This window comes from Pteronotus mesoamericanus, unplaced genomic scaffold (genome assembly GCF_021234165.1).
Source record: "Pteronotus mesoamericanus isolate MK-2021 breed Mesoamerican mustached bat unplaced genomic scaffold, CSHL_Meso_final contig_265, whole genome shotgun sequence".
Lineage (NCBI taxonomy): Eukaryota > Metazoa > Chordata > Mammalia > Chiroptera > Mormoopidae > Pteronotus > Pteronotus mesoamericanus.
In genome coordinates this window covers 2,416,754-2,443,750 of record NW_026555113.1, presented here as the reverse complement: position 1 = coordinate 2,443,750, position 26,997 = coordinate 2,416,754, and the positions used below count along the sequence as shown (strand labels likewise).

The window sequence follows — 26,997 nt, the reverse complement described above, 5'->3', positions numbered from 1 at the left end:
CTTGCAGTGTCTGCCGATAATTTTGGATAACAAATTAAGCCACCCATTGTTAGAGCAGCTTTTGCCAGCACTGAAGTACAGCCTCCATGATAACTCGGAGAAGGTGCGCGTGGCCTTTGTGGAGATGCTGCTGAAGGTCAAAGCCGTGAGGGCTGCGAAGGTGGGGAAACGGCTCTTTGTACAATGGCTTCCTGGCGTTTACTCGCGGAAGGGCGTTCACAGCCCAGGGTGTGGGCACAGGCTCCCCTGTCCATCAGCGTAGGGTCAGCTGCAGGGCCTGGCGTGCGTTTGTGCAGTGAACGGAGACCATGTGGCCGTGGAAAGGAACGTGCCCGGGTCAAACGCCTCCGAGGGGAAGCGTAAAAGCAAGTGGAGGTGCCGTGTAAAGCGGGAACGCACAGTGTGCGTTTGCTCAGGGGCACCTAACGTGCGCCTGGAAGACGGCAGGAAGTCAGCGGCCGCCGCCTGGGCGCCGGGTCGGGTGTCTGGGGATGGTTTCTGGGGAGACCCCGTCCCTGCATCTGGTGTGTATTGTTTCATGCTTTTCGAATTTCGAACTGCGAGTATTTTTATGTTTAAAAAAGTATATTTTGTGTGATCTGCACAGTGAGAATGCCCTTACCATCCCCATCCTGCCACCTTGGTGCTTTTGTTGCAGTTCACGTGACGGTGTGGTCTGTTGCCGGCCTCGTTCTGCCTGGCGCCCCTGCTGGTGGTGCCTCTTCCCTCAGAGCCCTGTGGCAGCTTCAGTCCTTCGCTTTTCCACGTGCATCTTAGAGTCAGCACGTCACTTTCAATAAGAAACCTGGCTGCAGCTTTGATTGAATTTGCTCTAACAGCCTATTAAAACTGCAGTTCTGCATCGGAAAGGGGGCTTTTAGCTTAGTGTTGTTTGAACTGGAAATCTGTTTGCACAGGATTATGGAGGTGGTGGCTGCTGAGGAAACAGAGAGGGCAGTAGTTCCCACCTTATGAATGGGTCTCCCAGGAGAACAGAAGAGACAGCAAGATAGACAGTAGTCCTGTCACCCTGAGTTTGGGTTTTGTCTTAATGAGGTGCTCCTTCCGGCTTGACCGTAGCCCTGCAGCGGCCAGCAGGGCAGAGCGCAGTCTGAAGGGGAAGCCTCTGCAGAGGTGGCGAGGGGCACACACACTGGCTCTTGGAAGTCCAGGTCAGAGGCGGATGGGCCTGTGGAGAGGCAGCCGCCAGGACGGGCTGGCTGGTTGTCCCCCAGGTCGGCGCGAGGGCCGGCTCGCGGTCCCCTGCAGCCGGCGTTGGAGGGACGAGTCACCCTTTCCCTTCACTTGCACTGTGAGGCATTCAGGGCCGGGCTCAGGGGCCACAGCCTGTCTCACCCTGCAGGCCCCGGGCAGGAGGACTGACCCGGGGGGCCGCGGAAGGCCCAGGAGTGGAGGCGGGGTCTGGGAGGCGGCAGGCGTCCAGGGTGTCGTTGGAAGTTCTGGGAAGCGGGGGTGATGGTTGGGTCAGGTCCTTGAGCACAGACGTGACCGTGATGGCACCCCCGTGCGCAGGTGAGAAACTGTTGCAGGTACGAGTGTTTGCACAGGGTTACGAGACGGTAAGCGCTGGAGTTAGGATTTGTACGTTTCACTGTTAATATCTATTTCCTTCCTATTCTGTGATATTTTCCTTATGTCTTGAATTTCCTGCTCAGAAGCTTCGCCCTTTGCTGGGGGAGCGGACCACTCTGAGGCCCGCGAGCCAGGGGCAGCGGGCCCCTCCGGTCTGTGCAGTTACCTGGCAGCCGCTGAGAGCGGGGCTGGAGAAGGCCGGCTGGTCCTGGGGCAGGCAGGTGCGGAGGGTGAGGGGCCGTGCCAGAGGGTCCTCCACAGGCCCACGGTGGTATCTCCGTGGCGACGGTCTGGCGGCCCTGGGGGTATCTCCCAGGTAGGAAATGGGGCGTCGGCTTACACCTCTTTAAGGGTTGTATTCATTTATTTTTAGGGAGAGTTGGGGGGCGGGGAAAGTGTGAGAGATACCTGACCGGCTGCCTCTTGCACACCCTGAGCTGGGCTCCTGGCCCGCGACCCAGGTCTGTGCCCCTACTGGGAGTTAAATGGGCGGCATTTCAGGTCACAGGCCACACTCAGTCCACTGAGCCACACCCGTCAGGGCGATTTAGGAAACTTCAGATGATTAGACTGATAATCACAGCCCTCATTTGAGTTTGCTCTGCATCAGGCACGATGCTAATTAATTATAATTAATCCTCTCAACAGCCTTATACTCAGGCACCTTATATGTCAGTGCTTTTTAAAACAGGGACTTGTTTACTGAATTTCTCCGAGGAAGTGTCATAGGTTCTATAATCACTTGAAATTTTTTTCAAAGTTATACAGCTCCATTAAAATTTTCAAAAATCCTTTAATTATAGTTGAATACAGTATTATATTAGTTCAAGCGTACAGCATAGTGGTTAGACATTTATACAACTTGAAGAGCAACCACCCCAGTAAGTCTGGGACCTGTGGTTATTGCAGTATCGTGGACTCTGCTCTCTGTGCTGGACTTCACACCCCCGACACTCTTTTGTAACTGCCAAATGGATCTTCTTGAGTATAAAAGCTCCTTTTTTATTATGTTCTGCAAATGTTACTTAAAATATTTTCAAGATTACGAAAACAAGTGACGGGCTCTTACACACATGCCTTCCCCAGTTTTGGAAAATATGCCCCATGGAGCACATTTTGGTTCGTCTGGAATCGGATTCGAGGCCTGTCTGTCGGCGCCTGGTGAGCCTCATCTTTAACTCCTTCCTGCCTGTGAACCAGCCGGAGGAGGTGTGGTGTGAGCGCTGCGTCACGCTGCTGCAGATGAACCACGCCGCCGCCCGGAGGTTCTACCAGCACGCCCACGAGCACACGGCCTGCACCAACATAGGTACGTGCTTGCGGCGCCCGCCCACTCGGGCGGCGCGCCCCACGCAGCCTGGCCCACAGCGCCTGTGCTCAGTGTGGGCCGCTTCGAGGCTCCTGGCTTGACTGTGTTGCTAATGACTTCCCTTCAATAGTGCCTATAATTATTTGGGATTATAATTTTACTATTCAAAGGCAATTTTGATGGAGAAACATGTAAATTAACTCTTGATTATCTCGAACACTTAGCGAAGCTGATACATGTGATCCGCCATTGCTTAAACGCCTGCATCCGGAAGGCAATCCGAGAGTGCCAGGAGGAGGAGGAGGAGGAGGAGAGGGAGAAGGAGAACGTGAGTGTAAGTGGGACACGCGGTGAGGTGCCCTGAGCCGCTCTACCCTCCCGTCCCCGGGCCCAGATGGGAGTCTTGGGGCCCAGAGACCCCACAGCGGCTAGAGTTAAGGAATCCAGGGCCAAAAGCCTTTATGAAGAGACTAGGTTACCCGTTTACCAATTTACCCAGGCCCCAACTTTGTGGTTCTCACTGATTAGCTCCCAACCTTAGGGCGACTCGTTTATTCACACACACTGGTTTTCTTTCGTTAATGTAGTTTTAGGTCGACTTACTGCTAGTCCAGCCTTAACAAATCAAGGGAAGTGGGGGAATTATCCCCATACCCAACATTAGGAATACTTTTTTCCTATTTGTTCCTTTAGTGTTGACATTTTAATTATTTTAGAGGATCATAGTAACGTTTTTGAAAGAATTGTTGCATGTCCTTTGTAGTTCATTGTGGAGTTTGGGTAGGATTTAATACAGGAGAAATTTATTGTTGGTAACATCATGTCCCAAATTTTCTTTGCCTTAAGTTTCTCTGTATATTTTAATTCCACCTGGAGGTGGCATACCTGTACTGGATTCTAGGCGTTATCTGTATTTTAGTTAAGTGGTTGGACTCAACCTCTGCTCTAAGATTCCACTAAAAACATCTTTGGGTTGAAGTTCTGGGACTGAGTTTCCTTCAGAATTCTCTTTTAAAAAATAATTTATCAAAGGGATTGTTGCGCTGCTGTTTCTTCAGAATCCAAAGAGACCAGTCCCAGCATATGAGGAGAATGTTTAAGGCTTAGACAAAATTACTACCTGCAAGCACTTTCTTCAGCTGGTAATCAAACTTGCGTGCTTACGTGCATTCAGAGTGAAAACTTGGCGTAGCCTCGTGGCGCTGAGCAAGGTTTGAACTGGCCTTGGGAAGAAACCCACCAAAGACTGTTTGCGCTCTGGCCGAACTGCAGCCCGGTGCGCTGCCCCCGGGCAAGCCCTGGCACCTGTCCTTCCAGCCTTGCTTCCGCCCTGTGTGCACCGCCTCCAGCCCAGGCTGACTGGTTGCACAGGGCTCGCGTGCGGCTTTGCAGGGCCCCGGGTCTCCAGCCGTCCAGCCACATGTCAGGAGGGGAGTGCTGCTCACGCGTGTGCCCTTGGCCTCCCGCCTTGTGCAGCCACCTCCTCACCAGCCTGTGCCCTGACCCAGTCAGGACCACAGATGCGGGGCAGAGGGGGAAGCTAGAAAGAGAGATTCAGTAGTGATCACACTGAGTGAATCAAGGGTTATCATCCCCTCTCCGCTGCCCCCAGTCTTTTCACGCCGAGATCTGTGGTGAGAACTGACATCCTTCAACAGTCAGAAGATACAGTAAAAGAAAAAGCACGCTTTTTACTAACTAGTGCGCTGTGTCCCTAAATGATGACAATCATTTAAGTGTTTTGATTTTTAGGGGGGTTTAAATTTACGTAAGTTGTTTACTGAGAGGATATAGTCGCCCTGACCCATGTGGCCCAGTGAGTTGAATGTCGTCCGGCAAAGAGAAAGACCCCTGGTTCAGTTCCCGGTCGGGGCGCAGGCCTGGGTTGCAGGTGCAGTCCCTGGCTGGGGCGCGAACAGGAGGCAGCTGGTTCTCGTTCATATTGATGGTTCTCCACCTCCCTGCCCCTCTCTCTAGGAAAAAAGAAATAAAATCTTTGAGGAAAGAAAACAAGGAAAAGATATGGGGTTGATTGAGAATGTATTATTTCTTGGGTGGGCTTTTAAAAGTGGATTTGCCCCTTCAGGATTGTCACGTACAGAATAAACCCCTGACATGAAAATAGACTGATACTCTGTTTATTTCTGCTTTAAGTCTAGAATTCTGAGAAGTGCTTTTAAATAGAGCGCTGTTACCATAGCAGTTGTGGTGATGCGAGCCTTTCCCAGTAACGTGGTTTGTACCCTAGGTTCTGGACAAGACCCTGTCGGTGAGCGATGCAGCGTCCATGGCGGGCTTGTTGGAGATCGTCGTGATCCTCTGGAAGAGCATCCACAGGAGCATGGAGAGGAACAAGGAGGCCCGGCTCTACACCATCGACAAGTTTGCCTGTGTGCTCCCCGAGTACCTGAAAGTGTTCCAGGTAGGACTGCACGTCTGGATGCAGGCGAAGGGGTCGGACACTGGGGCAGAGGGGGCAGAGGTGCCCCACGCGCCTGCGCTGTCTGGAAAAGGAGGGGCTGAGCCGACTCTTCCTGGCAGGGGAGTCGGCCCCCACCCTTCTCGGGGCAGAGGCCGCGTGCCTGTCAGTGCCATGCCCCGGGCACCCCGGGGAGGTCAGGGGCAAGCTCCTGTTCTTTCTGTCTCCGATGGTCGGGGACACTGTTCTGGAATCCAGTTTGTTCTGCCGGGAACTGAGGAAGAGGAGCGCGTGGATGTGGAGGTGCGGCAGCACCCAAGCTCTGGGCAGTTTTCCACATTTGATGCCACACTGTGAGCAAATGTGTTTCTGGAGTATTCGAGCTGTGTCTGCTCTCAGGGCAAAGAGGACCATGGATGTAGTAACAACCTCTGCTCAGATGAAGGAGGCCTTCTCATTCCTTCACTTCTGAAGGAAATCCATATTTAAAAAAAATAAAGTTAAAAATGCAAATTTTTCACAATTAAAGAGAACATAGTCAAAATGAGGAAAGACCATAGGTCTTAGGAACCATCTCCTCGTGGAAAATTTACTCGGCTCTTGCGTGAGCCGTTGCTGTTCCTGACACGCCTCTGAGCTCCATTCTGCCTCTGAACTGCACGCTGTCCGGTCCGGGAGGGGAGGGGCCCAGGCTGGCCAAGTGCCTCGTGCCCTGGAGCTCACGTGGCCCCACTGGGCCGAGAAGCAGCCTCGCCTCGAGAGCCTCCGGCGGCCAGCCCAGGCGCCCTGGGACGCCGGGTGGGTGGGCAGAGCAGAGTGGCTGGGGGCACCTGGGAGGCCGCGGAGGCAGCGAACTCCCCCTGTAGCCGCCGGTGATGCTGGCCGGAGAGCCCCGCCCGCAGCGGCCCTGTGAATGGGCTGGCAGCCGTGGGGCGGAGCCCGCGGGAGCGCTTAGTCTGCCTTCCGGATGCTGAGAAAACCTTACTGGGGGGAGAGGTGGGCTCTCAGCCAGTGCAAATGTTTGCAGATCCTGTTTCGATGTTGCTGCTCTCTGTTTCAAGTAAGTTTTCAGGAAAATTGTTTCTTTCTAAGTAGGACCTACCTTCCCTCATTCTCCGACCAAGCAGAGATGGTTTCTGGTGCCCTGCTGTTGGAATGCACGCGGCAGTGTCGCTGCCGGCCATGCGTGTCGCTAGCACTCGGCGTCTCGGCGTCCAAGGCGCTGCACAGGGCCTCGTGTGGCTCGCCGCGCACCGCCCTTCCCAGGGCCTTCCCCGCTTTGCAGGGAGGAGACCGCTGTCCCCGCCTGTGGGCTTGTGGGTTCTGACTGGACTTGGAGTCGTGAGGCAGTTCCCATACCTGCTACATCTTCCATCAAACCATCGTGTCTTCCTAAAGATACTCTAAAGAGTTTTCTCTGACTAGTTTTGGTCTCTCGAGCTTTATGTTTAGGATACCAAGGATATGCAGATAATTTTTTTCCTTTTGTCAGTATTGTTTTTACAATAGAAGTCAGAGCCTTGACAGCAAGAAATCTTGTGTATCCTGGTTACTGATATAGCCCCAGGCTCTAGATTGATGCCTGGTATACAGTAGGTATACATTCATGTTAATAAACATTTGCACAAATTAATGCATCACCCAAGTGGTGAAGTGGGCTGTGCACTTGGAAAATAGTTACCAAGCGTGAGGTTTCCAGTGGACGCAGGTTTTCCCACCGTGTGTGGCCAGGGTTGCTTGCTGTACGTGGTTCCTGCTGAGCCACCTGGAAAACAGGAAGTTATGTGGGAGGGTTTTAGAATGTCACGGTGTTCTGTCTTCCTTTTGTGCTTTTAGGATGACCGCTGCAAGACCCCTCTGTTTATGCTGATGTCCTTCATGCCGCCCTCCGCCGTGCCAGCGTTCAGGTACTCCCTGCGGGGCAGCAGTGAGGCGGGAGCCCCTCCACGGCCGTGCCCAGGCGCGCGGAGCTGCCCGTCCTGCCCACCTCCCAGCCGCTGCTGGGCAGGGGCAGCAGGGTGCCGTTTCCCCTGGGCTATGGGGTTTGCCGGGAATCCTGGGGGACTGTGTGGGGCCAGAGCTCTCTGGGCCTGCGGGCAGGGCGCTTGTCCAGCCCAACATGCCCAGATGCCAGAGCCGGCCATGTGGCCGCCCAGGCTGAGCTGTGCTGTGCGTGTTTTGTGGCTCACGTTGTTTGTTTTTTTTTTTTTTTGGATAGTGTTGCCCTAGAGTGTTGGCTATTACTGCAGGGAAAATTGTTTATTTTTATTCGAGCAGATAGTGAAATTAATATTTCAATTCTGAACAAGCGGCATGCCCCCAGCTAGGATGCTCTGGAGGCTGCAGAGAGAGCTCGGGAGTGAAAGGCAGGGTTCCCGTGGGCGTATCGTCAGCGGCTCCTTGCTGCGCTCTGGCCTGCGCTTACGCTTGCGCTCCGAGGCCGCTTCCAGATTCAGCAGTTTGGGGGTTAGCCCATCAAGGGGCGGTGGGGAGATGGTGCATTTGCTCTGGCAGTGGAGGAGGGCCTGTGACCGGAAGGGCTGGTGCCCTCAGTCCTTGGCTTCATTGTCTCCCTCACCTCTGAGGAAAGTGGGAGGATGTAATGAAATAAATGTTGGGCCTGACTTGGCGTATTTGACCTTTCAGCTGCAGTGTGATCTCCACGTTAAGAAACCAAGAGGAAGGAGCTGCGGACAGGAGCTACTGCACTCTGCTAGACTGCCTCTGCTCCTGGGGACAAGTGGGGCACATTTTGGAACTCGTCTGCGACTGGCTGCCCGAAGGGCCACCCCAGCGAAAGGTGTGCTCGTGCCCCGTGTCTTTAAATCTGCCGGGGAGGGGCCGCGTCAGGGAAGGCGCCTTCCCAGGACACACGTGTCAGTTTGTTGCTTTCCTTCTCTCAGACGAACTCGGCATCTAAGCGGAAGGTGCAGATCCAGGACCCACGCCCTGCAAAGCCCCAGCTGGGGTTGGTTTATGTGGAGTATTTGCTGACCCACCCGAAGAACCGAGAGTGCCTGCTCTCTGCTCCCCGGAAGAAGCTGAACCAACTTCTGAAAGCACTTGAAATGTCCAAGGTAACTCGGTAGAGCAGATGGAGACACCCTCCGAGTTAGTGACCTTATGTGTCCCTTAGGAGGGACAAAGTGAGGTCTGAATTTTTCCTTCGTCGTGAAAGCTCTGCCCGCTGGCAAAGCGTGGAGAGCCATCTAGTCTCCTCCCTCCATTTGCAGAGGAGGGCCTGAGGCCCGGGTGCCTAGCAGGTGCAGGAGGTAGGGCTGCCTGTGGGTTCTAGAAGAGTGGGGGAGTGTCCCCCGGCACAAGGGGCATTTCCTGCCGTGACATGCCAGAGGGACGTCCCCTCCCTCCACGTCACCACCACGAGACACGGCACTGCTCCTTGGAGGCGCGTGGTCGGGGAGTCCAGGCGGGAGGTCCCCACCTTGCCCGTGTGAGGAGGGACATAGTCCCAGGGCCTGCCTTTCTCTCCCTTCTCTGTGCTGGTCGGTCTGTCCTGACAGGGCCGTCTTTGCCCCTCACTGGGGCAGGTCAGAGTTTATCCAGGGGCGAAGTCTTCAACATGTTCCTCGAGCTCTTTCGGCAAGAGCTGATCAGTGGTTCCCTTGTCCCTCAGTGGGGAGGCCCAGCGGGGGCCGAGGACGAGAGGCCGTGCCCCTCGGGAAGCTCTGCTGTGCTGCGGAATCACCGCGGCGCGGCCTCTCCTCGGGCAGCCGCTGTCAGTGCTCTCCCCCGGCCCGCGCCGAACGGCCTCGTCACACGCGGGGTGGCCACAGCTTGTCTGTGGGAACGTGGCCGCAGGCGTTTTATTTTGCAGGTGGATCTGGAATCGATTCTGCAGTCCCCTGGCGGGAAAGCTGAGCACTTCACGGAAGCAGCTGCCCTGCAAGCCTTCAGCCTGCACTGCCGCCTGAGCATCCACCTCCAGCACAGGGTGCGTCCGTCCCCGCCCCCTTCCTGGCACCAAAGCCGTTCCCTGACTTAGTTGCCTCTCTGTTGTTGTTGGACAGTTCTGCTCAGAAGGGAAAGTTTACCTCTCCGTTTTGGAAGACACCGGGTTTTGGTTGGAGAGCAAAGTTTTATCTTTTATTCAAGATCAAGAAGAAGACTATCTGAAGCGTCATAGGGTGGTTTATCAGCAGATTATCCAGGTTAGAACTTTCGGGTTTTTATTCTCACACAAGGACATGCTTAATGATTTTAGAGGGGGAAACGGAGGGAGAGAGGCAGGGAGACAAACATCGGGGGGCTGCCTCTGGCACGCGCCGCGACCAGGGACTGAACCTGCAGCCTTAGGTACGTGCCCGGACCAGGACTCAAACCTGTGACCTTTCGGGTCACAGGACGACGCTCCAACCAGCTGAGGCGCACGGCCAGGGCTCTAGGTTAGAACTCAGTGCAGAGACCTTCCTCCTTCCAGGTTTGTCAGGTGCTTCAAGACTTTGTTTTCTGTTTTGAAGTCGTGGCTTCAGACAGTAGTACCGCCCCTAATACTTACGGTGGCGTTTGATTATCAGTTTATCCTTTCCAAAGCGTAAACTCTGCATAATTTCAGTGTGATTTTACACATTGCTGTGATAGGTGTTGGGTGCTGTGTGTGGCAGTAAGAGCCCATCGCCCTCTCTCCTACAGACCTACCTGACTGTTGGCAAAGACGTCGTCATGGTCGGCCTCGGCGACTGCAAGTTTCAGATACAGCTTTTACACTGGAGTCTGAGAGTCATGCACACAGGTATGCGTCCTTCCTTAAAGGGCCGGTTGGGACCATTGACAGCCCAAACCAGCCCGCTCCCTCCCTCACTATGCTGGTCATGATTCGCTGTCAAGGGACAGGTATGTAATGGGAACCAGCCCACATCCAAATGGAACTCACAGGCTGGTGCAGCAGGAAGTTCAGAGTTCTTCGTGGAGTCAGACGTCCGCAAGTCCAGGGTTTCTGATGAGGCTTTGGGGGTCTCCTCGCTATGTTTGCCGACAGTCAGGTGGCCTGGCCATGTGTGGACTCGGGCACTGGCCGCCGAGCCCTCTGCTCCTGGCTGCACTCAAAGGCAGAGATCGCAGAAGGGCGCTGTGAGTCTGTCTGGTGGTTTAACGCCCCCAGTGCTAGCGGGGAGCTGCCATTACCTGCAGGACGGGGCCACCCCAGGAACGAGCACCCCGGCTCCACACCGGCTGTGCTCTTGGTGCAAAATGAAATGTGTGCCGTGAAGAGGGCGGCTGGCCCCGTGGTGCATCACCTTCCGTGGGCCCCAGGGTCGCGTTCTCGCCACGCCGGTGCCCGACGGCAGGGAGGGCGGGGCTGTGGCCACAGGCAGGTTCAGAGGAGTGCGCTGGGCCATGCCCCCCGCCCCGCCCCGCCCCTGGGCGGCCACGTCCTGCGTGGTGCTGGCTCTGCTGAGTTGTTCTCACTGGATGTTCCGAAGCCGCACCTGCCTCCTTCCGAGATGCAAAGAAACTTGAGGGATTGGCTGGCGGCGTTCTCGAAAGGCGAGGTACCCGCTAAAAGAGATTGAAAATGAGATTAGCAGGCAACAAACTCAACATTGCATTTTGAAAAAACAGATTCAGGGAGTCTGTAGTGGCTCCGTGGTCGCTGGCCACGTGCAGCCTCGTTCCCGTTGCCGGGACCCGGGGCTCTGTCTTCACGCCTCCGCCGCCGAGGCCGGCGCTCTGGCTGCGGGACCGCGCGCAGCCTTCCCTTAGCCCGTGAGTGCAGGTTAGGCGTTGCTGTCGGAAATACCCACAGTCACAGGCTGAACAGTAAAGGGAACAAACGGTATTGCTTTTAGAGTTTGGTTTCTTTGTTTAATGCTTTATAACTCTTACTTTCTATTATGAAAGTAGCATTTTCAAATTAAGGTTAATTATTGAAACACTACAAATAATTTGCATTTTTTAAACTTTACTTTTCACTTAGGAATTACTTTCCCCCAAGGACTAACCCTGTTTTTAATATTTGTAAAATTCACTTTTCTTGAGACTCTAACTGGAGTTTTAGGCCGTCCGTGCTGCTGGTCCTGCCACGCAGCGGTGCCGGGCTCCCCGAGCAAGGCCCGCAGCCGCCGCCTTCCCTGGGCGTCCCCGAGAAGTGTCCAGACGCGAAGCGCCTGACCTTCGGGGCGCGTACTGACCTCCCTCCCCCCAGACTGTCAAATAAACAAATGACGGCAGCCAACGCAGCAGCAGCTGTTCGGGGCGAGGGAATCAAAATTATACCTTTTTTTATTTTTTGTCAGATCAGCAAAAAATGTATTTTTGGGTGTGCCACAGAATTTTGGTAATTAGTTTATATACACCATAAGGTGAAAAGTACTGAAAATTGTTGCCCCTAAGCTACTGACGTGGCTTCGGACCGAACTGAAATGACACTTGCATTTGTGCAAAGGTGGGTGTTTGTCAGGGTTCCCCGGGGGAGCACCAGCACTGGCCGCTGTTGCAGCCCCGTCCCAGACGGGGCCGTGCCGAGCGATTTAGCCGTTTAGACCCAGAGTCCGCTCTTCACTGGACCAATGACACGTTTTAATTAAAAATCCGGTCACCAAATGTCATTAATAATGAAGCACGGCCTTCTCCAGGCTGAAGGGTGTGTGCCCCGGGAGAGATGTCCTCAGGGGCAGGCGGCAGCAGCGATGGCCACGGGGACGGCGACTTGGGCTGGCCGCCGGACAGTGTGTGACAGCACTGAGAAGTGGCGGTCCTCGCAAACATAGCACAGGTGGAAAGGAGGGTGACCTTTCCAGTAAAAGTGACAGCAAATACAGGGCTTGGTCTGAGGCGGGAAGGCAGGGCGGACTGAGGGCTGCCGGGCCCCGCGTGGGTCTCAGGGAGGCGCACACGGCTGGCAGAGCGGGGCCGGGGCCAGCCTGCGGGGCCAGGCTTGCGGACGGGTGGGCCCCCCGCAGCCCGCCGTGCCGCGGCCTGCGCGCCGGCTCGCTCCAGGGAAGCGGGAACTTGGTCTGTCCTCTCTCACGGGTGTGAGTCTTGACGTGCCTCCAGGAGTGTCGTGTTACTAAACCACTGTGTGTGTGTGTGTGGTTCTAGGGCACGTACTGCTTGAACATAAGGAAATCTCCTTGAATTAAAATTACTAACTTCTCAGATTTGTGTCAGCAATTGAAGGTGCCAATGAGTTGTGTGGTGTCCCCGAGCCCGCAGCTGCGGTGGCTGTAAGGACAGACCCTCCCGTTTCCAGGGTCCTTTACCCCCCACATCGGCCACTTTCAAGCGGTGGGCCCTTTGTTTCAAGGGCTCGGCGTCCCCGCTGCCTGCTCCACTGAGGCGGCCCACCTGTACAGAGGGTGTGTGCCCTCTGGCCACCTTTTAAATAGTAAAGATTAGTTCCTTGAAAGTTTCTACTATGTTTGCAAAGACTTCAGGAACTTTGTTGATTCTGATGGTGCCAGAGACTCCTTGAAAGGTGAACTCCACTGGAACACAACCGTTTATTTTATTGACTTTAGCACATAAACCTGGGTTTGGGGTTAGCTTCTCACCTGTCTCAAGGGGAGCTTACAATGGGTGTAACAGGGTAAATTGAAGATCTCTAGGATGAGTTGTAGGATTAGGCTCACACGTGGAAAACATTCTCCCAAGTTAACACAGTGAAGGCTGGGGTACGGAAGGGGAAGAGGCAGGTAGCCAGCTCTGCAGGGTGTTAGAAATCTCACGGAGTCAGCCCGCGAGGCTGCGAGCACATCGTCAGAGCCCCTGGGCTGCCGTCCCAGGCTGGTGCTGAGGGGCCGGTGCTGACTGGATGTCTCTTGTTGCATGAGAAGTAAGACACCTTCTCTAATCCAGAGTCCGAGGCACCACATGTCCACATGAACCATGAGCATGGTTCTCAGTGCAGGAAGTCAAAGGCGCTGCTATCAGAGGTATTGGTTTCATAGCAAGAGGAACAGGATTTATTTATGTTAAAATTTAGATTAATCTGCTCAACTTGGTATTGGCTTACCAGTAACAACCTCTTTAAAGTTAGTGCAGTACACGTGTTAAGTGAAAATGTGTGATAATTTCAACCAAATTATGTAATTAGATAACCGATTTTTTCCAATTTTCTTTCCAGTGAAGGGATTCTTTTATGTGTCATTACTTCTTGGCATCTTGAAGGAGATAACTGGAAGTTCCTTGAAGCGGAAAACAGATTCAGACGAAGAAGTTGCCACGCTGTTTGATATGGTCCAGAAGGTCTTTCAGAAAATGTTGGAGTGTATGGCCTGGAGCTTCAGGAAGCAGCCGGAAGAAGGCCTGCGGGTACTCACGCCCTCCCAGAACAGCCGTTAGATGTCGGGCGGTCGGGGGGACGTGCTCAGCCGGCGGGTGGGGTGCCCCGAGTGGGTCTGCTCACGTGCAGGCTGTGAGCACTTGCTGTGCCCTTGGACTGTGGGGTTAGGCACGGCATGGCCAGGTGCCAGCCTTCAGGTGTGCTTGCCAACCTGCACAGCATGACACCCTCTGGCCTGTGACACGCTAATATCTGCACCTGGGCGGGAAGTGGGGGGGCCAGGGGGCCAGGTTTGACTGTCGGCCTTGGACTAGGTGTTCCTGCGTGGAGGTCACCAGTCAGCAGGGAGAGCCCCGCCAACCAGGGCAGGAGGCAGAGAACAAACTGCAGCAGGCTCCCGAGTTACCCCTCAATTCTTATTTCCCGAGATCTTCTAAGTACAGTATATTTTTGAGAATGCTAATTTTGATTATCTGTAGGTGACAAGATTTTCCCTGATGAAATGCTCATTTTTGCCTTAGCTCCCCCTCCCCTCACGTGCTAAACTCCTGGCCTTGGACAGGAGGCACAGCGGGCAGCGCCTGTGGCTCCCTTTGCCGACTGGGGGTCTAGTGGCCTGGGTGCCAGGTTTGCTTGGCTCCGAGGACCATGATGTCTTTGGAGAGGGCTTTTGTTTCTGTCTTTTCTTTAGCAGTATTATTGGTAACTTTTGTCGTCGGAGACTTTTTCTCCGCTTTCGGGAAACGGGGGTCCGCCCCGTCGGCCTTCTCCTGGCCTGGCTGTGGCGCTCAGCGAAGCGCGCCCGCGGCAGGGAGGGGAGGCGGGCGGTGGGTGAGCGGCTGCGGCTGCCGGGGGAGGGCGGCGGGGACGCCCCCTGCCCCGGGGCCCGCGCCTCAGCACGGCGCTGCCGGCGTCTCCCGCAGCTCCTGTACTCCGTTCAGACGCCGCTGCATGAGTTCATCACGGCGGTGCAGTCTTGGCACGCGGACACGCCCGTTCACCACGGCGTGCTCTCCACGCTGATGGCCGCCTCTGTCGTCGAGATCAGCCACCGACTGCGAAAGGTGAAGTCCGTGGTCCAGACCCTTCTGTGTGTCTTGTTGACTGTCCCAGGCGCTCTCTTCTGCCAGCAGCGCCTTTTGTGTGTCCCCAGGTACTTGGAGAACTCGGTTTAGTGGGGACTCTGCTCTCCACCCGCTGGACTGCGCGGGTGCCCTGTATTTTAGAGTCATGTGGCTGTGGGAGCATAAGTGAAGGCTGTTGGGGTTCTTGATTAAAACCAAACCCGTCCTTTCTTTGTAACATCTCATTGTGCCATGTTTTAGAGATGTCTTAGTGAGCGGGTACAGGGCAGCGGCGACGCGTGGTTGGGTGACGCACTCATGCACCTGCCTCAAGGCGGCGCCAGTCTGACTGCCCTTCCCTGAGCACAGGAAGCGTGAGCTCCGAAAGCAGCTGGACACACAACGTGCCCATTCCTCCTCCAGCGCACTGGCTCCTGGCCGCGCAACGGCCTGTTCTATTGATCAGCCTGCAGGCGCTGAGAGAGCAAAGTGATCAGATAACAGAGCTCAGAACAAAACGCACTGTTTTTCCACATGGAACCCGTGGTGCATGGAGGGAAGGCAGGAAACGGGGACTGAGGAGAGAGGTTTTCTCGGTGACAGATGGGACCTGACAGGGACTGTCATTCACGTATAAGAATGTAGGTGTGTGTTATATAAAGTTTGTTTTGTGAAGTCGTGGGTTTGAAAAGTTAACTAAATCTTAAAACATTAATAGAATTCAAGACGCTCTTTAAAACTTGAAGGGAGGTCATTTGGTTTAAGAAAGTAATTACTAGATTATACATAGAATAAGGACTGGAACTTATTTCCTCCGGCGCCAAGTGGTCGCCGTGCGAAGTCAGCCGGCGATGGTCTGTGGGCCGAAGCTGGCCCGCCCTCTGCTTCTGCAGAGGGTCGCTTTGGAGAGCGCCCCCCGCCCCGGCCCTGACGCCTTGTCGCTGGCTGCTCTGTGCCGCGGCAGCTGGAGTGAGCAGGCGTGTGGACCGTGTCGCCGCCAAGCCCAAAGTGCACACGGTTCATGGACGACGGGGGAGAGGGAGTTTGCTGGACCTCTGTCCTGCGTCCTCGCTGATGGTGCCGGCCTGCCCGTCGTCGGTGCAAACCGGCACTGTGGCCTTTCCCTCCTTGCGTCTGGGAGCTCGGTCACGAGGCGCAGGCGCCCCAGGGCCCCGGGCTGCTCGCGGGACCCCGTCTCTGCAGTGCGGCCGGCACGCTGCCTGCTCTCTGGCCTTTCTCAGTCTGCGCAGTGACCACCACGCGGGATCGCCTTTTTCCATCCAACTTTATAGTCTCTGCCTTTAACTTGGGGGGCTTAACTCGTTGATTTTAATGGAATTATTGATATGCTTGGGTGTAAGTTGACCATTTTGATGTTAGTTTTTTATTAGCCCCCCTACTTCTCCTTTCCTGCTAATTTTTGGTAAATCTAGTATTTATACTGTTCTGTCATCTCTGTTGACTTTACAGCATCGTTTGTGTAGCTCTTCGTGGCTTCTCTACGTTTCAGGCTGGGCGGGTGGCTCCTCCATCTCCCTGCAGAGCGCGCGGCCCTGCGCCCCCTCGGTGCCCTCCAACCTGCGCTCGTCGCAGCTGCCCCGCTCCATGTGTCCCCAGGCCCCCGGCCCGGTTTTGGGGTGACAAGTCAGGAGTCTTGCGTGTCTCTGTCAGAGGCGCGCGTGCAACACTGGGATGGGAAGCGCTGTGACGGGAAGCAGTGCCTCTGCACGTGGGGCCCCGCAGAAGCGACGCGGGGAGGCCGGCCCGGGGGCTGCCTGGTCGGCCGCGTGGGAGTGGGGTTCCCCGAGGCCAGCAGGAGGCGGCGGTGAGCGCCAGGAGGGGCCGGCAGGGCCACGCCGCCGCCATTGCAGGGGCTCTGCGGGGACTTTCCCGGGCGCCTCCTGCAGGGTCGTTGCCGGTCACGGACGGCGGTAAACGCGTGCGGCGCTGACAGGGCAGAGCCCCGAGAGCCCCCTCGCGGGTCCAGACAAGCGGTCCTCACCGCCCGCCCCCCAGCCCCCTCAGACACTGGCCACGTCAGCGCCGTTTACATTTTCACAGCCAGGGAGCGAGCTGCCGCTCAGGACCCTGTGGGGTACAGGGTGCCCCCACAGCCAGGAATCCTGTTCAAAACTGTCAGTAATTTAGAAAGGGAGAAAACCGGATCTGGACTCACAAGACGAATTCAATTCGCTTACTGTGTAAGCCGTTACATACAGAAGACGACATCGAATCAACGGCTGCCTGGCAGAAGGCGTGTTGAGGGACGTCATCTGTCTTACTGGCGCTAAGACCCCCTGCCCGCAGGAGCAGCCTAGTCACGGTTACTGTAGAAATGCCGGTAGTTAACAGCATCACCCCTGTGCGTTTCGGAGAGCCCTTGGCACGCGTTGAGGAAAACCCAAAGCAGGTGTGAGCCAGCGCTAAGCCTCAGCCGCTGGGAGAGTGACTGACTGGACGTTTTTTCAGGTTTCTGATGTCGAGGAGCTTGCCCCCCCCGAGTGTCTTTCAGACCTGCCGCCATTTTCAAGGTGTTTAATAGGAATAATCATAAAATCTCCACATGTGGTCAGGTAATAACTTCTTCCTGTTCTGAGACTCTCGCTGGGGCTGCAGGCACTCAGGGTTTTCTCCGCTCCGTTCTCGCCCGGGGCTGCTCCGAGCTGGGGTTCTCTCTGTGGCAAAACATCCCACAGAGTTTTCTCTTCTTTCAGCAGTGATAGGATATATTTATGTTATGCTTTTTATAATGTCAACTATTGACGTTATTCTTACAAGTATAAACGATGTAAGTACAATGTAAACTGTGTAAGTATGATGTAAAATGTTTACGTTGTACAAAGTAAATATTTACATTATACTTACAGAGCTTTTCTGGGGCTGTATAAGTATATGTTAAGTAGAACTTCTCTCATTTTCTGCTAAATACATTCATCCAAATAGTCTCTGGCTGTGCTGACCGTCACTCAGATGCAATTAGAGAGAAACATTCAAAGTGTTCACAGAGTGAGGCGCTTCTCACTGCGCACACTCGCAGACCTGGACCGGGTCAGACGCCACGTGGCCGTCGTTCGGCGCACGGGCCGGGCGCTTCCCCTCAGCCCGTGCGTCGCTCACCTGAAATCCTAGGCTTGTGGCAGGTGACAGAGGACAGGTTATTTAAAGAGAGCATAGTCTCACCGATACCTGATAACTGTGGGACTGGAATAGCGGATAAGGTCAATGAAAAGCGTAAAAATCCTCATTTTAGCAGCTGTGAATTACGTTTCAGTAACACACTACGTTTTTGTGGGGTGTATGTGAGTAGCTTCCTGCACTTTACCAGAAGTCCCGTTCTGATCTGAACATCTCACCATTTGAATGTAAGTGTGGTTTGGCATATTTACAGCGAAAAGTATGGGGACTAGAATTCACGGTGGTTGATGAATCTGACCTGTGTTTGTCCTTCTGTAAAGCGTTAGAATGTATACTGTGGAGTCATTTTGGATGTTTATTTTTTGCAGGTCATTTTTAGATGAGTTAAAGGCATGTGTTACTTCTGACGACATTGAAGGAATTGTGTGTCTCACGGCTGTCACACACATTATTTTGGTTATTAATAAAGGTTGGTGAAGTTTCTCATATGTTGTCTGGGCCGTGGCTGGGTCTACCCCAGGCAGAACTCCCGTGTCCACGGTCCCCTGCTCTGACGCCCTGTCTGCGTGGCTCCCTCTGCTTGGCCAGGCTACACCGGCCGGCGGCTCGCTGGCCGGAGCTGCTTAATGTTCTTCCACCCCCTTCCGCCCTGGACCCTTTGTGTGTCCCTCCTGTGCCTCAGAACTGAATTTCTGTGGGTTTGTCATTACCTGTGTTTAAAAACCCGAATATAGTTTTGCTAATAACGGTATGTTTTGGCGTTAATATTTAATGTATCTGCTAATTTGCTCAAGCCTTACTCTTGCCTGTTGTGAATATCCTGGCCAGTTGAAATAATGCTGGGAAAGTGCCCGGAGGGGCCTCTCAAACACTTCCCTCAGTGTGCAATGCAGTAATGTCCTGTGAGCGGGTTACTGTAACTTTTTGTTCAATTTTAATAATGTTGAAATTATTTTCTAAGATAATGTGTTATACTGCTGCTATTAGAAACATAGAAACAAACTCTCCCCATAAGCCTGAAGCATCTATGTCTACCGTCTTTTATTGGGGTGGGGGGGGGTTTCAGGTATTATTTATTTATTTTTAGAGAGGAAAGGAGGGAGAAAGAGAGGGAGAGAAACATCCATGTGTGGTTGCCTCTCGTGCGCCCCCTACTGGGGACCTGGCCCGCAACCCAGGCCCGTGCCCTGACTGGGAATCGAACCGGCGGCCCTCTGGTTCTCAGGCTGGCGCTCAACCCACTGAGCCACCCCAGCTGGCGCTGCCTCTGCAGTCTTATGACGATACTTTGTAATAACTGGTTTGCCTGGGCCAGGCCTCAGAAAAGCCTCCCCAAAGTGAGTGTCCCCTGTGGAGACCGGCAGGACACAGCGGGTGTGTGGGTGGGGGGTGAGTTGCTTACTAGGGGCTTCAACATTGGGTCGGCCAGAAAGTCCATACGGGGTTTTTTTCATGTTCACCAATCACTTCATTGATGTGGATATTTTGAGTATGTCAGCTGTCTCCCCCGTGGCAGAACATTGATTGTTCTCAATATCTCGATTTGATCACTGTCCACTTCAGCTGGTCCACCACTCGCTGGTCTCATTCCAGCGAGAAAGCTCCGTGGACGAAACTTAACAAACTGCTTTTGACACGTTTGATGAGTCACAGCACCTTCTCTGTATGCTGCCCCAATCGTTCTCTGCATTTCAGTTGCATTGTTACCTTTCTTGAAATAATAAAGAATAACATGCCAACAATGTTGCATATTTTCTCCCATCTTCAATATTAAAATGGCTACACAAAAACTCACCAATTTTGATAAGCTGCTTTTGTGATGCTTGCGGATAGGACAGCTGTCACAATGCAATCTGACAAAACTGTTTTGAACCAAGTTAAAGACAGCGCAGTGCCACTTAGCCATGGGCGCTATCTCATGGAGGGAACCGGACGGACTTCTCGGCCGGCCCAGTATTTGCCCGGCAGGCGGTGGCTGCGCCGGGGCGGCCGTCACTCTGACGGGGCCGTAGGTGAGCGCGACTCGCCGGCGGACAGACGCGGGGCGCGGTCGTGGGCGCTCTGCCCTGGAGCTGCGAGCGGCTCCGTCAGCCGTCGGCCCTTCTCGCTCCCCTGTGAGGGGCTGTAACCGTCCAGCGTCGGCGCGTGCGTCAGCGCGGGGGACACGGTGGGGAGGCCCCGCCGGCCTGAGACCGTGCCTGCGTTGGCGGCGGGGAGGTTTGTCTCGAGTGGCTGTGCTAAGGTTATTTTTCTGTCTTTCATAAGGAAAACACAAAAGTTCAAAAGTGAAGGAGGTCGCAGCCACTGTTCACCGAAAACTAAAGAAGTTCATGGAGATCACCCTGGAGGAGGACAGCATGGAAAGGTAAAGCCCGGTCGTGCCGCAGTGCGACCGTCCGAGACGTGCTCGCTGGGCCGGGGGCGTGTTCTACGCCTCGAGCGTTCGCTTCCACCGCTCGCCGCCCGGGAGGGAGAAGACGGGCTGTGGGGGTAGAGACTTCTTGTGGGCAAGACCCCTGGAACGTGTGTTTAACTTACCTCTATTTCTGTCTTGAGAAACAGAAACAGTTTCATTTGCAGAATATTACCCGAGAAGAGAGAAGAGAAAAGAGGGAGGGCATGCAAACTTACTTTATATGGTTTGAAAACTAGATAGAGTGTTTTTGATGGCTTGCTATGTTTTGAAACCATGGACATTCTTAAGATAGTCACCCCTCCGCAAGCATGCACATGGGGCTGGGAAGTTCTCCCCAGAGACTGAAGGCGCACACATGCTCTCTCCCTCCTGGGGGGCCTGGGGGTGAGGTCGCTGGGCTCCTCCTCCGGCCACGTGTCTTTTTGCTGCGACCACTGGTTTTGACACGCTGTGCAGTGTCAGGCATTGTGTCTGACTCTCAGACCAGCCACAGAAACAGTGTTTTTCCTGCTGTTCCGTGAACTGAAATGCTACAGGGCTCTGAACTAGGTGATCAGTCTTCTGCGTGCCTGGGAAACCAGCCACTTTCTCGTTTGGAGAAAGGCTTTCAGAATCCTAAGTTGCTGACAGATGAACGAAGACGGCTTTGTTTCTTTCTTCCCCGTTCCCTTTCCTCGTCTTAGCCCACGAGCTGGGCCTTTGGGCAGAACGCTGCAGAGGACGGCGCGAGGGGACACGCCGTCCTGCCTCCGGCCTCCGCGGGGGCGGCCCCTCCCTCGCCTCCGAGGGGAGGTCAGCGGCCGGGTGTCTGCCCGTGTTCTCTCTTCAGCTGAGGAGTCCCTCTGCGTTCCAAGCTCAGGAGTGTTTGTTACGAGTGGGCACTGGATTCTAGCAACAGCTTTTTTTGCATCTAGTCATATGATCACAGGATTTTTCTTTAGCCTGTGGATATAACGGGTTACATTAATTGATTATCAGATGTTGAACCAGCCTTACATACTTGAGATAAATCTCACTTGTTCGTGGTGTGTGATTTCCTTATACGTTGTTGGATTTGCCTTGGTAACATTTCGTTGAGTATTTTTGCACCTATGTTCATGAGAGAGCGGTCTGTCATTTTCTCGCGATGTCTTTGGTGTCAGTGGAACGCTGGCCAGTCATTTCGGAAGGACGCTGAGGCAGTCGAGGACAGCTGTGGCGCCTTCCTTAAATGTTTAGTGGGGTCACCCGCGACCTCTGATGGGCCTGGTGCTTTCTGCTGTGGAGGGTCATTCCTTGTTCAGTGTTTAAGGAGGTAATAGGACTGTTCAGGTTGTCTGTTTCCTCCGTGTGAGTTTTGTCTTTGAAGGATTTGGTCCCTCTCGTCTGGGCTGCCAGACTGGTGGGCGGAGTGCGCGGTTGCCCTTCGTTGGCCTTTTTTAGCTCACGGGGCCTTGGAGGTGCCCTGCTTTCGGTTCTACGTCCGTAATTTGGACCCCCTTTTTTTTCCTTAGTTACCTTGTTAAGAGGCTTATGAATTTCATTAATCTTTTCAAAGAACCAGCTTTTAGTTTCATCGATTTCCTATTTTCGATCGTTTTCATCTCTGCTGTGATTTTTACCATTTCGTTTCTTTTCCCCGCTTCAAATTCATCCAGCTCTTTCTCTAGTTTCCTAAGATGGAAGCTCAGGGGATTGGGTTTCGCGCTTTCTGCTTTCCTGCCGTGCGGTCGGGGCGCAGATCCCCCTCTGCGCACAGCTTCCGCTGCGTTCCACAAACTCCAGTCCGTTGTGCTTTCGTTGTCGTTTATTCAAAGTCTTCTTATATTTCTTTCTCTTGAGATTGTTCCTTTGACCCATGTGTTAATTAGAAGTGTATTTACTCTCTACGTCTGTGAGGATTTCCCTGGTATTTTTCTGTTACGGATTTCTGGTTTAACCCCATTGTGGTCTGGGAGCAGGCGTCACTGGATTGGTGTATTTTCACATTTGTCAAGAAGTGTTCAGGGCTCCCCGAGTGTGCTCTGTGGCGGGGAGTTCGCAGGAGCTCGGGGAGAATGTGTCGCAGCTGCCGGAGGAGGGGTCTGCAGATGCCAGTGCGCCCGGCGGGGGGTGGTGCGGTTGACTCCCCCGTCCTTACCGGGCCTCTGCCTGCTGGGCCTGTCCATTTCCGGTCGGCGGGTTTGACTATAGGTGTTGTCATCGTGACCTTAGGATATTGCATATGAATTTAGAACTGCTGTATCTCCGTGATGAACTGACCCTTTTGTTTTTATGAAGGGTCTCTCTTTTTCTTTAGTAATGCTTCCCGGTAAAGTCTATTTGTCAGATATCGAGGCAGGTGCACCCGCCTCCTGGTGAGTGCTTGTGGCACTCGGGCGGGAGGCAGAGCCCGCACCATGACTGCAGAGGCAGATCCGGTGTCAGGAGCTGGGGTTGCGGGTTGTTGACTCGTTAGGGGTAAGACCAACCCTCAGGCAAAGAGCAGCGAGGAGCAGCCCTGCCCCAGGGCCAATGCCCACCAGGCCTGAGGCCTGCTCCCTGGACGGGCAAGTCCTCAGGCCCCGGGGGGTGGGCTCGCTGGGCACCCCATCTCCAGGGCCGGGAGCTGGGGATACCAGCGCTGGAGCCTTCGTCCACACCCTGCTCGGGTCAAGGGGCTGCCAGCTGGACCGCGCCCCCTGAGGTCTGCGGGGGCAGCGGCCCCTGGGACCCTGGCAGGGGGCCCATGTGCTCTGCAGGGACCCGGCGGGGAAGAGAAAGCCCCGCCGACCGGGCCGAGTGCTGCCGCGAGGAGGCCTGAGCCGGGCCTGGGGCAGGGCACTGGGGCATCGTGTTGTGAGCGAAGAACACGTGTTCAGTTTTATACTTTATTCTGAAAGCTACTGAATATTTTGCAATTGTGTATGGGAAGGAGAAACTCAAAGACTAGAGGTCTCATGAAATTGTTTTATTTCTAGACAGTGTGCTGAAGAGGGAAGAGGCCTTCTGATTTGCAGGGAACTGAGGACTCTTTGTGTATTTCAGGAGACACAGGGCAGCATAAATATTTTCACCAGGCACAAGTATTAACTGTGGCCGTCAAAGTCACCAGCTGTAGAGATACGTGATTTTCACAGTGCCAGTCTCAGAAGTCCAAGCATTTGAGGAGGTTTCTGTGGTAGAAATAGCATTTGCAAGGACCGTGTTGGGGCTGCAGAATGGTGTGTCCCGTTCTGAAGACGTGAGGAAGGAGGGATCCTTGCTCCTGGCTAGGAACCTCTTCCCCTTCCACTTGTAGAGTCACGGCGAGCACTCGAGTGTGTTAGTTATTGACCCATTGAGAGGGAAAAGGCCTCAAGTTCAAAACTCGCACCGCTTACACTCTGGGAGGGAAAGGGTTTTAGCAGAATTTAGATCGACCACGTAACGTTTGGGGCTCCATTGTTCCAGCAGCCGTGTGCCTAAGCTAATGCACAGATCGGGGGAAAAAGTTCTTCCCTTTAAAGAGGAAACATGCAAGACAGTAGGTAGGGATGGTGGAACACTGGCTTCTCTCTTAAATATGCAGGAAGCACATTGGAAAATCCAGAGTCTAAAAATCAATCTGATGGGAGATAAACAATAAGACTATATTTTGAAATACTGACTTAATGTTGGAGTAAAGGTGTTAAGGCAAGTGAGCACCTTTAAGTCTCTGGGAACCGCTCGGCCCAGTCAGCACAGGAGGCGCCAGAGTGGCAGCGAGCGCCTCTCGGTGAACGGGCTTGCCCTCTCCACAGCGGGGCCGGCGTTTCCTCACCTGGGCTGCGGGCGCCGGGCAAAAGCGCTTCCGCTGCCCTCGTCCACCTGACTGGTCTCGCCGGCGCAGCACCGGCCGGGCGGGACGTGCTTTCTCAGGAGCGCCGCGGGGCTGGCAGCGCCTCCTCTGTTTACTGCTTGCGTGAAGTTGCGATCAGGGATCATAGGAGAACAAACACTTCTGGGGTCTGTGTCACCGCGTGAGGCTCTCTGGCTGCGTCAGTCACCGGCTCGCCCCCCTGCTCCTTGCGCATCCGCGCAGCCGCCTCGGGCAGCCTGCGCAGCCCCAGCCCTGCTCCGCTCCCACGCCCCGCAGAAGACCCAAGACGGGCGGTGATCGAACAAGCGACGGGAGAAAATGTCCCAGATCGGAAGAAACATGTAATTGAGAGATGTTTGTTGATGTTGTTTTTACTAAATTGTGGATGGGATTGCTGAGGGGAAAAATCCCACCAAGTCAGGCCAGAAAATTCCTGAATGCAAGGGATAGAGAGACAATTTAATTATTTCTGTGCGTGTGCTGGCCCCAGGCTGGCCGCGCGTCGCGTGTGGAAACCAGACGTGTGAGAGTCAGTCAGAGCTGCGCTGCGGCCAAAGCACGGAGCGTACCCCGGTCTCTGGAGGCGGCGGCACCCGAGACCGCACAGTGTCACAGCGGAGTTTCTACACTGTCACACGGGTGTGTGGGTATCTTGGCCTAAATAACATACATTAAGATGATGAATTTCACCTGATTCTTTCGATCTCTTTTAGTGTAGCCGCTAGAAAATTTAGTTACACGTGTGCTTGTATTCACACCAGACAGGGCTGTTCCGAGCCGTGGGGGGGTCGTGTCCCTGGGGAGCAGGGCACTGGCATGCTGGCTCGCTGGCTGGAGAGACACCATTTGGGATAGAGATTGGTACTTGTGTCTAGGGAGGAAGGGAGAGGTGAGCTGGCCCAGGTACCCCCTGAGAGGAGAGCTGGGCACCCTCGCGGAGTCACCAGGGACGAGAAGGAGGGCAGGAGGGCGGGCCTGAGCGCGTGACTGTGTGCGTTTAAGTCTCGGAGCAGGAGACGCACGGAGCGCCCGGGGAGGGCTCCTGACGCAGACGCCGGCAAGGGAGTTTGGGGGAGGTCCGAGCCACCTGCCGAGCAGGTGTGCAGGGGAGGGCCAGGGAAGGGAGGCCTGCCTGAAGGTCCCGGTGACGGGGGCGGGGGCGGCGGGGGGATCCTGGCAGCAGTGCGACCTTGTGTGAAAGGGTCGGCTGTGGGTGCCAGAGAGGAGAGTGCGTGCGAAAGCCAGCGTCGAAAGCCCGGCCGGTGCGCACGTCCTCCGCTGCCGCGGAGGGTTCCCGGGCACCCTGAGCTGCCGGCCGTGGGGATGGCGATGGCCCTCGCTACTGACGGCTCGTCCGCCGGCCGTGCATCCGCTCAGATTCCACGGTGGTTTCCTTCTCCTCTTGTGTACGAGGACAGTCCGTGCAACCGGGGCAGGTTCCTTCCACTTCCTTTTTAAGTGTATTCAGTTGCAAACCATTTTTAGATTTACTTTGTGAAAATGTACAGTTGGATAATTTGGTTACTTATTTCTGTAGCCAATTCTTTTCTTTCCTTGTGTTTCAGATTTCTCTACGAATCATCATCGAGAACTTTGGGAACATTTTTGAATTCATAACAGAACCAACATCTTCGATTATGTAAAAATAGAGAAAAGGGATTTACAGAACATGAATGTGTATTTTCGTAGTGTTTTTAATGTTAATATCCCATGTAATAGAGAAGGTGGGATTTATTTGGGGAAGGCATGAGCAGGAAGCTCAAAGTTTCTTAAATGTTTGCCCAGTGCCTGCAAAATAATATATTTAATGTAAAGGACTCCAGAAACCCATGGTGCAAAGCAAAGGAAAGACACCTTTCTGGCAAACCTGGTGGTTTTAAAAATGACTTTTATATATATATGTATATAATATTGTAAACTGCAATAAAGCAATGACAATATCCATATAATTTAAAATACTAGTGTGAGCTCTCCCCTTAAGGGACAAAGGTTGAATTCTTGGGGGGCCGTCTCCTACCTGGAGAAGGTGCAGAAGCCAAGGACACGGCCGTGGAAGGGGAGGCCCCGCGCCGGGCCCTGGAGCCGCCTCCCTGAGGTCGGGGCAGGCCCTGCGGCTGCACACGGGAGCCGTTTGGTTTGAGGCCGAACTATGGATACTTTTCCTTCCCAAGAGCTGTCACGGTGCCCGCAGACTCCCGGCCACGGCCCCGGCCCCCGTTGCCAGGAAAGTCTCCACATCCACCACAGGTCCCATGTCATCGCTGGTCAGCATCCTGGGGCCTGGGGGGCCACCCAGCGACAGAGGGGAAGTGAGTTCCTCAGGCACGTGCTCACTCTCCTCAGCCCCCCGGCCAAAGAGTAAAGCCGCGCCCCGTTTCTCCAGGAAGCTCAGAGGCTGCAGGAACCTCAGACAAGCTGGGTTAGGACAAGCAGCAAAGCCCTCTCTCCGGTCGGCGCAAGAGCTGTTGATCTGGGGCCTCATGAAATCGGCCCCTCCAAGTCCGGAGGGTCCCCGGGGATTGCTCACCCTTCGCAGGTGGGCCGGGCTGCTTCCTGTGTCCACACAGCCCACCAGGCTACACGCAGACCCTGCCCCTTTGGGGTTTCACTGGCTGGTCTCCTTGGTTGGCCACGTGATGTGCACTGGGCGGGTCGTGGCACGAGGTCGGGTGAGGCTGCTGAGTGCAAACCCGCCCCGTGTGCAGGTGAGGGCGTTCCCGTGTCTTCTCCCCGCACACCACGCTGGGGTACAGTCGTGAGGGGACCCCAGCCGGACCTCTGAAATTTCAGGCGAATAGCTATTATTATTTTAAAAACTGAAAAATACTGATCTTTAGTCAACGATTTGATGGGTTTTAAAAAATGTTTCCAGCCCTGGCTGGTGTGGCTCAATGGACTGAACACCGGCCTGTGAACCAAAGGGCCACCAGTCGATTCCGTCAGGACACAGGCCTGGGTTGCGGGCCAGGTCCCCAGCAGGGGGTGTGCGAGAGGCCGCCACACATGGATGTTTCCCTCCC

At 54.5% G+C, this 26,997-nt stretch overlaps 1 protein-coding gene across 1 annotated transcript in view; it reads left to right on the top strand.

Annotated features, from left to right (window-relative positions):
• Positions 1-25,804, top strand: part of NCAPG2 (non-SMC condensin II complex subunit G2) — a 47,389-nt gene extending 21,585 nt beyond the window's left edge. Inside the window, exons 12-27 of the mRNA XM_054574792.1 lie at positions 8-160; positions 2,680-2,902; positions 3,127-3,236; positions 5,151-5,324; positions 7,158-7,228; positions 7,968-8,121; positions 8,225-8,398; positions 9,157-9,273; positions 9,350-9,490; positions 9,972-10,071; positions 13,405-13,592; positions 14,487-14,627; positions 17,097-17,200; positions 18,131-18,231; positions 20,028-20,127; positions 25,543-25,804. Of these exons, the coding sequence (XP_054430767.1) occupies positions 8-160; positions 2,680-2,902; positions 3,127-3,236; positions 5,151-5,324; positions 7,158-7,228; positions 7,968-8,121; positions 8,225-8,398; positions 9,157-9,273; positions 9,350-9,490; positions 9,972-10,071; positions 13,405-13,592; positions 14,487-14,627; positions 17,097-17,200; positions 18,131-18,231; positions 20,028-20,127; positions 25,543-25,594 (2,103 nt within the window). The 3' untranslated portion in view covers positions 25,595-25,804. The remainder of the gene's footprint in view (positions 1-7; positions 161-2,679; positions 2,903-3,126; positions 3,237-5,150; positions 5,325-7,157; positions 7,229-7,967; positions 8,122-8,224; positions 8,399-9,156; positions 9,274-9,349; positions 9,491-9,971; positions 10,072-13,404; positions 13,593-14,486; positions 14,628-17,096; positions 17,201-18,130; positions 18,232-20,027; positions 20,128-25,542) is intronic.
• Positions 25,805-26,997: the final 1,193 nt, after the last annotated feature.